This window comes from Nipponia nippon, unplaced genomic scaffold, assembly GCF_047370975.1.
Source record: "Nipponia nippon isolate SJK-2023a ecotype South Korea unplaced genomic scaffold, ASM4737097v1 scaffold_4, whole genome shotgun sequence".
In the NCBI taxonomy this organism is placed as follows: Eukaryota; Metazoa; Chordata; class Aves; order Pelecaniformes; family Threskiornithidae; genus Nipponia; species Nipponia nippon.
The window spans coordinates 10,883,715-10,897,528 of NW_028262358.1; the positions used below are offsets into that span (position 1 = coordinate 10,883,715).

Consider the following 13,814-nt stretch of genomic DNA (forward strand, 5'->3'; position numbering starts at 1 on the left):
ACAAAGTGCTGATTTGGCTCTGTGGTTCTTGGAAACCGTCTTTGCTCTGCTATTTCCTGTTGTTTTCTCAAGCTGTGTATTTCAGATATGAACAGGGACCTACTCAAAATCTCTTTATGTTTGTAGTGATATGACATGATTCCTTGGACAGATGTAGCTGGGTGCTATTTGCCAGTAAAAAGGGAATGGAAAGTGAAAGCATGGCAGAAAGTTTTCTAATTTTAGTTCTGAGGATTTGATGCTTACCGCCAACGCACCATGGCTAACAGCCTTCCCCAATGCTGACCCTGCTTGGCGTGTTCAGCAGAGGCTGCATGCTAAATCTCATTTCCTAAGACTTTCAGCACTTTGCATGATTGTTGCTCCTTTCATCCTGAGACACGCTTTACGCGGCTACGCAGTGAGACGGTCCGTGCTCGCTTTTGTAGCGTCGGCAGCGGCGCTTAGCAGCTCCTTTCACACAGCTCTGCTGCAGTCTGACATTGTGAAGTTGTCTGCAGGCCAGACAGTGCTGCAGGAGAGGCAGACACTTTTGATCAAAATTTCTGGCTGCGTTAACAGATGATTAAATTTAAAAGACAAGGCATTGCCACTGTGTTGGTTTGAATGATTGTGGTGCTTCAGTGTATGCCAGTGTTCATTGACATGTAATTTATAGAATTTTGTTTGTGTGTGTTGGGAGGGGGGAATATATCACTGCAGCGATCTGACACCTCACCTATGCTGGTGGCCTTATTTCACACCCTTTTGGATGCCAAATTGAATAAAGTGCTTTCAGAATCTGTGGATGACCTGGCAGGAACTGAATGATTGTCCTTAAAACCATTTGTACTTTCTGTTTTGTGACCTTGGCAGATCAGTGATTGGGAAAGTTGTTCACATGCCATCTGCACCTGCTAGCTTTGCCATGCAGCAATAGGTCATTTCCTTTCCAAACATGACTGGCTTCTGATACCAGTGGGAAATTGGCAGCTCTTATATGAAAGCAGTAGATTCCAGTTTCCTCTTTTGGCTTTTCACTGAGATAGGAAAGGAGTTGTTATTGTTACGGTCCCAGTGCTCTGTGTCAGAGCTCTCTTCCCCACATAACTGCTTTTTCAGTCATTCAAAAACAGTTTGTCAATAGTAGACGGCATCATATGGTATTGTGTATGAGATTGCCCCGAGATAATTTTTTCCCAGTATCACGGGCTTAATTCTAAACGGAACTGAGCAACCTACAGTGAAAACATTCCCCTCTTCTGTTGCCTCTTGGTCTTTCTTCCTCATTTCTGTGAAAGAATATGAGAGTGCAGAATAAAGTGGCTAGCTGGTGGTAGGGCTTGAGAACAACACAGTGGAATTGAAGTGCACTTTTCTCCCTATTTCTTTGTCATATCAAAAAGATGAGGTGAAGTGGCGTTCATTGTTCTTTCAGTTCTCTTCTCCAGAAATGCTGGAAAGCTGTTGCGACTTCTTCTTTGTAAGGGGTGTTTAAATCAGCAGGGTAGGGAATCAGTGATGTTGGGCAGGATGCAGGCAATTGCCTCATCTCCAGCCTGAAGTATCACCTTTGCAGAGAACTGCAAAGGAGCCGTGTTGCTGACAGCGAGGTGGTGAATTTTGTTTCTGCTCTTAACAGCATAAAGCAGCTGCATTGGCTTTACAAGTGATTCAAAGATTTGCTCTCCCTGAAAGTTAGGGTAAATTGTTTGTTGCATCCAATGTGTGTCTTTTTATAAACGTGCACTGTCTTTTTCTTCCTGTCAGTTACTGGAGATGGAGATAGAATCATGTGGTTTTGTCTGTGCTTTCATGTAGCATTATTAATGAAACAGGTAATCCTATTTGTCTTAAAATCAAGGCAAATATCTCTTGTGTTCTGTCCATCTGTTCCAGACACCAACAGCATGCTCATCACCATGGTATTGGAACAGTCTGGTACACAAATAGCAATCAGCAGTTATTAACATAATATTATTACTTGGCCCATAAAGCTAATATTGGCAGAGATACGAGACATCACACACTGTGAGATAGTTTCTCAGCTGATGTACTTTGTTCTGCCAGAGTATGATAATAATCTGTACAAAAATCAGTAAAAGGATGCATTTTTTATTATTTCATGCAAGCAGCATAAATTGCCAGTATAATATATACCAAAATTTTCTCTTTACATCCAGTAATTTACAATCCCTTGCTATCTTCTTGTAGAACAGCATTCTTTAGAAAACAAATGGGTTTTTTTTACATGCATTAGATCAAATCAAACCACTGAAAGTTCCCTTTTTCCCTCCTTTCTCCCCCAGCTGTTGATATAGACTGATACAGGAGTGGCTTTTTACATGTAGAAGGCCATTTATCTCAAATGTGAACTAGATGAGTTAAAGTTTATTCAGCATGTGATCTCCTGTAGTGTTGGAGGGGTGGCATGTCATTGCATCCCGCCAGCAAACTGTGGGTCACTCCCTTTCCCCACACACTAAAGCAGTTGCTTCATTACCTTTTGAAAAGAGTGACTTTTAATTCACTCTCTGCTTTTCTAGCTTGTGGAAGGAACATGGACCTTTCAGACCAACTTTTTTTAGGACTTAGCTTACAAGGAAAGCAGACTGCAGTCCCCCAAAAGATCCTGAGCACCCTACAAAATTTGGAGGTTCCCTACCTGCCCTTACTCCCCTTCATACATCTCATTTACACATGTTCAAAAGTCCAGCTTCAAATGTCTCCTTTTTGTTTGGTCACTTTTCCTATGATATAATGTAAAGATTTCTTTCAGAGCTGAACAGCCACACTTTAAAATCTCTGGTATTTAAATTGCTGGTTAAAATGAGTAGATTCCTCTCAGGTGGCATATTTGTGCTGATCTGGTTAAATGAATAGCCCATCTATATATCATTTTTCTTGCCTTCTTAATCAGAATATATTCCTGGGAGACCTATTTTGGAAGCTTGTCCACAGAGACTTCTATACAGAAGCAAGATGGAGCCTTTTCAGATTGCAGCTTCACAGTTGCCGTGTTATAACTATGAAACAAAAGTGAAACCAAGGCATTATAGCTCCTAGTTTTTATATACTACAACTTTTGCTTGCTTTAGATGGCAAATTGCTGCTAAACTAACGTTTCTGTGAGCATTACAGCATCCGTACAAGTGCTGCTATAATGAAAGGGAACGTCTTTACCTGAGCTGGTTGTGATTATGTTGGTAGGCACAAGCAGATTGTGTCAGCCGTTACTACTCTTTCAGCGAACATGAAACTTACTGGTCCTGATATTGGTTCAGTCTCCATTTTTATATCAATAGCTTTAAAAAAAAAAAAAAAGTTAACTACAATAATTAAGCTTTACAATAAACTAACTAAAAATGTAAATGGATTGTTAAGAACACTGTTGCCAAATGGGCTGTATATGTGTGGAGCCTAACTGAAATGGATGGAAAGGCCAACAGGAATCTTCTTATAAAAATGGAGGATCGTCCCCTACAGTTCAGCTCTGCCTTGAACACTTAGCTTTTGGCTCGACGGTGGGAAGGAGTCTAAAGTACTGGGTGACTTTCATACATGTCTAGATACAATGAAGGGCAAAGTGCAGCATTTTTATCCTGTCATTGCCTTTTATCAATCTCAGTAATTAAGCAAGTGGTGGATATTAAGATCAACCTTGCCTTAAACATTTAATAGACATTTCTTATTAGACAAACTACATGTGTCTCATTATATTTCTTTCAGGGCCTGTCTCTCATTGGATGCATGCCAGACTGTCCTTCAGGATATAGTCCAGTGAGTAGGAGAAGAAATGTGTTTGAACTTGGCATAATTGCAACGAACAGAAAGGTATAGTTGGAACTTTCTTGGAACATTCTCTTCTGTCTTGCTATCATAGGCCAGTATCTTGGTTCTCTGCAGTCAATTGCTTTGGAGCAATGTTATTGAGAAGAATGAGTCATTTCTGGCTCGGTTTAATGGGTTTATCGGGACTGAAAAAGCTATAGCTGGACTAAATGCCGTATCCACGGTTCATTTTATGTAGCTCTTTTTATCACGTACAGTGACTGTCCACCAAAAGAAAATGAAGATGCATCGCTTCAGCTTTTATAAGAAAGAACTGTAACAGGTTTTGTTGTATCCGTGAATAGAAAGTGGTTACAGATGCCGTTAGCTTTCTCTGCTCCCATGGTTGCAATGTACATCGCAACATTATATGTTGCCACTGCACAGTTTCCCCTTGTCCTCTTAATTTTAGATAGACTGCATCCTCCTCAGTAATCTTTCAGATTTATGACATGGAGCATAAAATGTAACCACTAAAATAGGGTGGATGATTATTTTGCACAATTTTGAGTGACTACTCAAAGTAGGATTTGGGGGAGAGTGTGGCATCATAGTTTTGGAGAACTGGCTGCCTCCCAAAATAGCTGCTCTGAGTGGGGTGGTCATTCAATTTGCCAAGTGTTAAATTAGTTTGTGGGCATAGGCTAGAAAAGATCAGGTGGACTGTTTTGAATTAATGAGGGAGGCTGGGGCTTCTGATATTGTTAATTACGTGTTGATGGAAAGCACAGTAGTCTGTTGCCCTTTCTGAACTATAGTATTAGAACAAAAAGCAACGAAAAATCATCACAGCGGAAGCTGTCACTGTTGTTCCCATGTGTGCTATACCTCTTCCACGGGGATCCCTTGTGGATAGAAAATAGGAAAGCAAATGTAGTTGTCCTGATTATTTTTTTTCTTCAACTGCTATCTCACATAATAAGCCTCTGTGGCTTTCTGCCCCACCCCAATTTTGATGCTCTTGATTTAGATATGATATTACTATGTCTTTTGAACCATGTATTTTAGCAGATTTTGTACGTGGCCATAAAACCCCAGCTATGGAATGAATATTACATGGGGCAATATTGTGTTAGATAACAGCCGAATTTGAATAGTTAATCTCATGTATTCAGAATGTGACTTTTTTTGCATGGTACAAAAGGAATCTCATTAGTTAATGAACATAGGCAATGCATGCAGTGTGCAGGGAGGGACTGCATTTAACTATGAATTGCCTGATCTTTAAATAGCTTTTTTTTCTCAAGGTAAAAGGAGCAAATAATTTTGGTACCCTATCTTGAATAACATTCTCTGTAATTATTTTTCACAGCAATAGCCAGTGGAATGTAAATAGGTTTTTTAATTTCTTAGTGGTGAATTTATAGCTCCTGAAATTATATATCTGTTCTCTCTCCTTTTGTTTGCTTTTAGGGAGAAACTGGAGCTGCTTCATCAGTGCCACTTCCATACTGTGGTTGGTCTCAGGAAAAGGATTGCATTGATGAGTTAGTGCAACAACCCTCCCAGCCATGGAAGAATACATCTTGCAAGAAAATCCACAGGTGACTAATAGGCCAGATTGGTCATCCCTCACCCACAGTCTTTTGAGATCTGGGAGAAACGTTTTGGTATACCTGGAAATCAGTCTAGATCTAAATTAAATTAAATTAAATTAAACATCTAAATACAGAATTTGCAGTTTAACATGCTGTGCCTTATGAACAAAAACAAAAAAGAAAAATTAATTTCCACTGTGGATATTTTAGTCTTGAATCATGCTTTTCTACCACATTTCAGCAATGATGTGTCCTGTATCTTAATACCTTTGCTTTCATCTTTGTTTGTTTTTTGTCAGTCATTCCACAATGTTATTTAGAATCAACTTAGCACCCTTCCATTGTGTTGAGTGGTTCCAGTGAATAATGATTGCAGGATTAGCCTGCTAGTAATTAAATGTTGCTGCCTCTTAGCTTGAAAATGAAACACCTCTATGGAATTTAAGAGTTTCTTTCTTTATTTAGGTTGTGTGTCTAAATAGTATGGATAGGTGTACCAGGTCAGTGCAGACACAGTGCAATCTTAAAAAAAAAAATTTTAAAAAGGCAATAAGAAAAGAGAGAGGGAGGGAAGAAGACGAGAGCAAGAAAGTGAGAGAAGGAAAACAAATTCACCCAATCATTAAAACTTCGAATTGCATGGAAAATTTTCCACACTTGGCTGAATCCTGAGTGTAATTTCCTAATTTTGCCTTTGTACAATCCAGACAGAGGGTTCATGTCTGTACTCATTTTCACTCATAGATAGGTCTTCAAAATTTGCAAGTGAGAAGTTGTGCAAAGTAGGATGTATTGCCTATTTGTTGAAGCCTATAGGTGTACCTATTTCAATAAAGCAGAAGCTACATTCCTTACCGTTTGTGGAGTAAAGAACCCATTGAATGCTTGCTTCTCATATTGGCTTTACTACTATGCAGAGTTTTACCCCTTGAATTCACTGATTAATGTTTTTAGCAGAATGAAGCCTTTATTAATTTTATTTTTTTTCAAAATCTGCTACCACAAATCACAGTATTTCACTGTTCAAAGACAATTCTTTTCTTCATCAAAGACTTTATTAGACTGATCTGCACCATCCTCCTCACTGGAGTGTGAGTGGAGGACTGTAGAGGTGTACCCTCGTATCATACAAATGATAAAAATGATGAGCTTCTGTCTGAAATAATAGGGATGATACCGAATCCTGAACTGACATCTGAAGGATTTTAAATAAAGGTTACCAATGACAGGTCTGGAAGCCAGCCTCAGTTAGTTCTGTCTTTCCTGTGTTAGGACGAAGATGAAGGTGTTTGACTCTCTTAACAGATACAGAGCCTGAGCTTTTTTCCTCGAGCTTTTGTTACATTTAAGGATTCATGCCGAATAACAATAATAAAAGATGAATCCCATCTGGTTTTCTGTTGATTGTTAGTTTAATTTAGTGTATGACTACTCAAAGTTTAGTCTGCCAGCCAAGGAAGGTATGCAGTTATCAACATTACTGATAGGATAGACCAATTATGTAAGCTTATTTTAAAATCTCCCCAAATCCCATAATACTTAACGAAGTAAAACTCTGAGTTGAAATGCACCTGTTTACAGAAAGATACAGCATCAAACAGAGGTTTCATTTAGAGCTTTGGTAGACTAGATGGCCTTGTTGACTGATTCTTTGCCTGTTGCCATTTTTAGGCGTGAAATATAGCAGGAAACCGAAAAGAAAGTATGGACAAGAAGTTGTAAGAACGACTTTAGTGCTTAGAAGGCTGTGGAGGCCCAAGCAGTGAAAAGATCAGTATGTGCTGTGTTTTGGGGGTCTAGTTAGTGCTGCATCTTTGAGCTGTAACAGTATTTCTCAAACTGTGCGTCCATCCATTGCCTTGGCAGGACTCCAAGTTAATCCTGTGTGGGGAGAGGAAAGTGCCCATGGGGCTTGGCAAAAGTTGCTTGTCCATTCCTCATGAAGATAAGTATTTGTTCCTGGGTAGTGTGGGAGGTGGCTCCTACTTTCTTTCTCCATTTGTAGCCACCGTGAAAACAGATAATTCCAGAATATGCAATTGCAGACCCATTTGTCATTGTAGAGGTCTGAGACTCTCTCTCGTGACACACAGCTAAATTGTACATGCATGTGCAAGCGGTTTCACAAGCCTGCTAATGAATGCCCTGAAACAAGTTAGATGGAGCTTACAAGGGACGAGTAGGGAGAGAACAAAATGCCAAGGGGCAAGAAAGATGAAAAAGCACAAAGAACAGTGAGAAAGAAATTCAAAATGTAGATGATGGAAAGTATAAAACGGTATCATCGATGTCAGGCCATGAAACAAGGGGGGCATTCTGTTGTTGAATCGCATGTTGCAGGCCCTCGTAAGTGTGCAACACGCAAAGCATGGAAGATGCTGCACAAGGCAGGTGTGTAAAAAGGATGAGCAAACAGAGGAGGATCGTGAACAAAGAAAAATTGAGACGAAAGTTTTGGGAAAAGGAAGAGGTCAGAAGAGAGAACAATGGCACAACAGCTGGTATTGAAGAAAAGGGATGAGACAGTAGAAGGAAAGATGAAAGAAAGTACAGCCACTGATTTGATTTGCTGTTTTTCATTAGAAATGTATCCTTTTGCCACTTCTGGATGCCATACACATATATAAGAAAATACAAGCTTTTCAGCTTAACAGGGTGAAACTCCCTTCCAGAACCCTGGCATCAAAACCACCTACAAAACCCAATAAAACAACCTTCAGTATTAAATTGATGTCACTGTTAAACAACATCCTGTGCCAAGCAGGGAGATGCCAGCTCAGCCAGATGAATACATGCCAGAGCATTTAGATGATAACTGGTATGATGAATTCTTAAGCAAATAGGTACCTAGGCAAAGAGCAGGGCAACCAAATTCCATGGCGTACTACCCTGCTATCTCCGCCGGGTTGCAAAATGTATGAGTCAGAGGTAGAAGATAGCCATTGGCAGTATCTGTGGAGAGTACTATGATCCCCGCTTCAGCAAACCCGTGCGTTCTTACTTCCTGATGTTTCTGGGCCCTTTTCAAGTGTGCTTTCTAGCCCCAGTGTCTATGTGGCAGTCAACCAAGGTCTGCATCAAGAAGAAAGGGTTCATTTACTAGAAGGAAAGCAGGACTTTAGGTGCTCAGGAGACGGCAACCTCAGAGTCCGACCTCCTGTTGCACAGTTGTGGTCCGGAGTCTGAGCTGCCATTACAAAAACAACAAACGGGCCGGATCCTCGGCTGGCGTAGAGCCACAGAAGCTCAGCATATTAGCTTGAGCTCTGTCTTCTTTATCTCTCGCGGCACTGAAGATTATGATTAAAAAGATCCCCAGGATATAACAGATGAAGTAAAGTGTACTGAATTCACCAGCAACTTTAACTAAAAGTCTAAGCTGCTTAATTTATCCTTGGAACCATTTTACCACTGAGCTTTTTTTACCTTTCTTGTGGGTGCTGTCATAAATGGTCTGTGGGAACAGTGGAATTGTCATTTCTGGATGTTTTCAGGAATATCACTATTGGGATTGAAATAGATGCAACTGAAGCAGAGGAACTGACTAGATCATCTCTCGATGTCTCTTCCAACCTATTTTTTTTCTATGATTTTAGCAAATGCATTCAGTTACTGTGCAAAGCTTGCAGTGTTACGCTGCTTCCACTAGGCTTGTGAAACAAAAGCCCCAGCTACCAAACCCCTCTGCTTCCTCCATGGCTACTCGTGCAACACAAAATGTGGTATTGTCAGTTTTGCAGAAGGTTGGGAAATCAAGATCTGAACCGTGGCAACAGTGTAAAGTAAAAAGGAAAGAAAGATATCAAAGTTAAGAGGTACCCAGCTTATTACAGTGTTTCATGTCCCGCTCAAAATAATTTTCTACTTCAAATTTGGGTGACAGTTGCCGCAAAAACTCCTACGTGCTGACAACAGCACTGAAGTAAACTGGGCCTGGATTCTGAAGAAAGGAGCCAGAACAAGGTGCTAGATCTCCTTCTAGGAGTTTCTTAAAAGAGATTTAGCTCACCAGAGTTGGACATCTGCTCTCCGAGCATCCTGCTATCCCTTCACATCCACCAAGTGCTCTTGACACTTCACCCTGCCCATATCTGCTTGGCTTCTGCCTGTGATTGGAACCAACGTGAAACCTCTGACTCCATTCCCCTCATGGTAGGATGCGAAAGCACGGGCCGTATGAGGCAAAAACGAGAGGTAGAGCTGTACATCAGCTGTTTCCTGATGATTTACAGAGCGGTAAGATCCATGAAACTATCTGGTCCCCTCCCTCCTGTAAGAAGCAATGTGTAATAGTGGACCAGCTCTTGTAAAATGTTCCAGAATACCATTTTCCTCTCCACTTCTGTTTTCTGACATCAGACTACACCTGAGTATGGGTTCATTGGTTCTGTCCCTCCCAGCGGTACCACAGGTCCATCAGCAACTTACTTCTCCTTTGCCCTTTACTTCCTAAATCAAGACTTAATAAGGAGAAGAATTTGCTAACACCATTTTAGGCGTGCTGCCAGCACATCAGAAATGGATGGGTTATATTGTTAGCAAAACACTGGTAGCTGACAAGTCCTGCAGAGAGATTAAATACATGGGAGGATTGTGAGCAATACGAGAGAGACATGCTGCTATTGATAAGCTAAAATCAGTGTTTGTTCCCCAGCACTCCCGGTATCAAAAGAGTCAGTCGCAACGTCTCAGCTCGCTGTTGTGCATTCCTGGTACCTGACCTTCTCCGCGTGGCTGTTGTGCATCTATGAGCCTGCGAGCTTCCCACTACATGGATCAGACACTGAGAAGTGGGGGGTGAAAGGAAGAGCATAGGAAGGCAGAAGGGGAAATAAATACTTAAATTGTTTTTTTCTGATTTTATACATAGTCTAGGGAAAGAGACACTGCCAGGAGCCGAATGGTATCTGAACACTGCTGTGCTCATGTGACAGCTTTATGGGCAGGCAGTACTGGGTCAGAAGCCCGATTCCCCCTACCTTTGGTTCAAGAGCTGTTACACAGTGGGAAGACAGACATTTGCAGGGTAAAAACTGTGGCAGAGTGGTAGAGAGCAGACCTGAAACCTTCCTTTGCCCTGTGACTGTGCGGAGTGGTTATACAGTTAAAAAATATTGACCGTTTCATATGAAATAAGGGCAGAAGAGGAAGGTACAACAAATCCTATGCAGCTTGCTGCTTTCTGCAGGCTGCAGTCCACAGGCGACACCCTCACGGTCCCACTGACAGCCCCGTGGCAGAGCAGGCATGTGGGCTCCGTACTGCAATGCAAAACCCGAGCTCATGCAGCTCTAACATTCCTCCTCCGTCATTTGTGCTGTTTTTCTTCCTTCCTCTCCCCTCTTACACCTGCCTGCAGCCACTGCAGCGTGCTTTCTCTCTCCCTCCCATCCCCTGTCCTCCTGTCCCCTCATTTCCCAGAGCCTCCTCTGGCACACGCCTTTTGTGGCCTAGGGAGGAGAGAGATGGGAGCAGGAGATGAATGGAACCAGGAACCAGCAGAGTTCAATCTCAAAAACACAAGTTAGTGGGTCAGGATACTGCCCCAGCGTGGACAGGACTGGGGAGGGTGATTACAGTTCAAGGTAATCTGTGCTCACGGCTTTTCCTAGGCTGCTCTGGTAGCGCGCTGTAGCCCAAGCCAAAGGAAATTCTGCAGCTCATTTCACTAACAGGATAAAATCAGCCTTTATTGGCACAGGCAGAATTCAGCCCTGAAGGTATATGAATGATGTTCCCTAACTGGCATCTGATATTGCTCCTTGCATTACGCTCCTATTAGCGTGGGACAAGCGAGGCCTCTCTGACCGTCCTGTGGTTCGTGGTGTTCAGGACAAACTATGAATGCCCACCGAAGGAAGGAGGAACAGGACAGAATGGGATACACGGGTTATAAATCATCACTCTGACCCCAGCTAGAAACCAGGCAGGAGTCCCGAGTCCGTTCATCCAGTGAAACGGGTACACGTGCAGACCCTCAGCTGCGGATGACATCACAGCAGCAGATGACCTCAGCCTGCAACATGGGCAGCATGCCTCCCTGCAGAGCTGAAGCAGACCCACTATTCACATTGCCCTTACACCCAGCCTGGAGCCATGGGTTGCTACGCCTGCCATGCTGCTGGTTCAGTCATACAGATCAACTATGCTCTTCTTAGACACGGAAGCTATTATTTCTCTGAGATGAAACAGCATCCCACACTCTTATTAACCTGTACCCTACTTCAGAAGTAAATCTAATTTGCGGCTTTCATAGTTAGCTGGTGCTGGTGTTGGTTTGTCCCTGTGTCTGCTCTGACTTCACTGGATAAATTTATGCAGCGCTGTATGTGGCAGAGCCCTATTTACTGTGGCCTGTAAGCATTATTCCTCACAACAGAATAAGGAATTGGGGTGGCTGGAGCTTTTTGTTTCACTGGGGAAGAGAAAAGTAAAAGCACGAATGTTAAAAATGTCCCCGCAAAACTGATTTTTGCATTCAGCAGAAAATGACGTGCTGTCTGCTAAATGAAGTTTATCATGTGGGATATTCCTGCACATCTGGTCACCTTCCGCAGAGCGTCTCAAGAGTCGTGCTGTACGAGAGAGGAGAGAGAGTTTCAAAGGATTCGCTGGATTTCTGATGGCAAACATCGAGCAAAATGGGTATTGTTTCACAAAGACACAAACTAATAGGGAAAGGGAAGTGGAATCTTCAACGATGGCCGCTACAGAAGCAGCACGTACGGTAATTTCTGCAGTAGATTCATCTGTAGATTGTTACCTAACAAGCAATGCAAGAAAGCAAAGAAAACCCCAAACCTTTTTTAACCAATGCTCAATGTTTTCATTATAGTTGGCACAGTTTATTGACTTCTTTTAAGGAATTGAACATAACTATTTTAAAACCACGAAGACGCATGGAGCGTGAGTGACTTTTCGTTATCTTATTGTGGGGTGAAAAAAGAACAAGACTGTGCAATTTCAGTTCCTCTGGAGATTCAGCTCTGCGCCGTTGCTGTCCGATGGAAAGATTCCCGTCCACGTCGGTTATTTCAGTAGCCCCTTGGTGTACTTGCGTGGCTGGTGACTTGCAGCTTGGTGGAAGTCAGCACGTGAGCAGATTAACATCTAGAGGGCTGCAGGAACGCTTCCCAGCTTGCCACATGAAGACGAAGCCCTACACACACTTCCCTGCACAGGACGTTTCAGTCATCTTGCAGTCCCTTTGCGGATCGTTCCCCCTGTCCTTTGAGCCAGTTGGAAGATAAACTTTGGTCCATGTATTATACTATGCCCTCTGTAATGAAATAACGTCAGATAATATGTATTTAGTGGGGATTTAAATTCCCGAGCTGATTACGAGGAGCTGTTAAGACTTGGAAGGTTTAGCAGCGCTCGATGTACGAGTCTAGAATGATGTATAGCGTTGCAGCGATGCGCTCTTTCTGATGGCGTTGAAAAGGCTAGGACTTTGTGAGGAACAAATCGGAACGCATAAACAACTAAAAAGACCAGCGATAAAACAATTTCTTACTGAATATCGAGTTGTAAGTGGTTGACCAGAAAACTAGGCTCCTATATTGTGAAGTCTTCCAGCTTTGACAAGTCGCTTGCTCCGAGATCCCGGGCGCGTGACAATCTCTCCCCGCCTGTTTCCCAGCAGTAAAATGAGCGTAGTAATATTTACTGTGCCCAAAGAGCGTTACGAAATGTGTCTAATTAATTCTCATAAAATGCTTTTGATAAAAGATGCAATGGCAGCGCAAAAAAGGATTGTTAGTTATTAACGCATGTGGAGAAAAGAGGTCTTAACTCCTACCGACACCCTGTGCCGCTACAGACGCCGCCGGGCCGCCGGCCACCGCTGTTGCTCCTGCTCTCATTACAGTGCCTCCATTTTTACCCCTCACGGGGTAAGCGGTAAAATAAGCGGCAGAGCGGGGCTCCCCGCCGCCGCCTCCCTCTTCCCACCCTGCCTGGGCCGCAGGCCTGCCCTCCTGAAATGTTTGTAACCCTCTCCCCGCTCGGACCTCGTCCCTCTGACCGAGCCCACCCGCCCGCGGGCCCTAGGGGGACGCTGGGAAACCCGGTGGGTGACGGGCACCGGCAGCCGCGGGCGGGGCTCGGCACCGCCGAGCGGGGGAAATGGCACCAACGGGAAAAATAAAGCTCTGGCTGGGCCGTACGGGGGGGGGGGGGGAGGGGGATCGTTTCCAAGCGGGAGGGAGGCCCGGCCGCGGCACCTCACGGCTGGCGAGGCGCCTTCCCCGCCGCCCGGGGACCCGGCCCCGCCGCCGCCGCCGCCGACCCCTGCCCGCCCGCTCCCCGCCGCCGGGGGGCGCCCCGCCCCGCCCGGCGAGGCCACGCCCCCCGCCCTGCCCGCGCGGTGACTCGTCCGAGCTGCCACGTCTTCCCGCCGACGTCACCTCGAGCCGGCTCCTCCCCGGCCAATCGGCAGCGCCGACCGCCGCGCCGAGCCGACGA

The 13,814-nt window shown here is 43.8% G+C and overlaps 1 protein-coding gene across 5 annotated transcripts in view; it reads left to right on the forward strand.

Annotated features, from left to right (window-relative positions):
- Positions 1 to 12,868, forward strand: part of LOC148053102 (uncharacterized) — a 29,126-nt gene extending 16,258 nt beyond the window's left edge. The window contains exons 5-7 of one of the 5 annotated variants that reach the window (XR_015708111.1): positions 3,709 to 3,813; positions 5,224 to 5,354; positions 11,831 to 12,868. Coding sequence is in view for 1 of the 5 variants with exons in the window: in XM_087774125.1 (XP_087630251.1) it covers positions 3,709 to 3,813; positions 5,224 to 5,354; positions 7,020 to 7,032 (249 nt within the window). In the remaining 4 variants the exon portion in view is untranslated. Of the gene's footprint in view, positions 1 to 3,708; positions 3,814 to 5,223; positions 6,203 to 7,019; positions 7,138 to 7,214; positions 9,226 to 11,830 lie in introns of those variants that run through there. The other 4 variants (XR_015708110.1, XR_015708112.1, XM_087774125.1 and 1 more) reach the window with 4 other exon arrangements.
- The last annotated feature ends 946 nt before the right edge of the window (positions 12,869 to 13,814 follow it).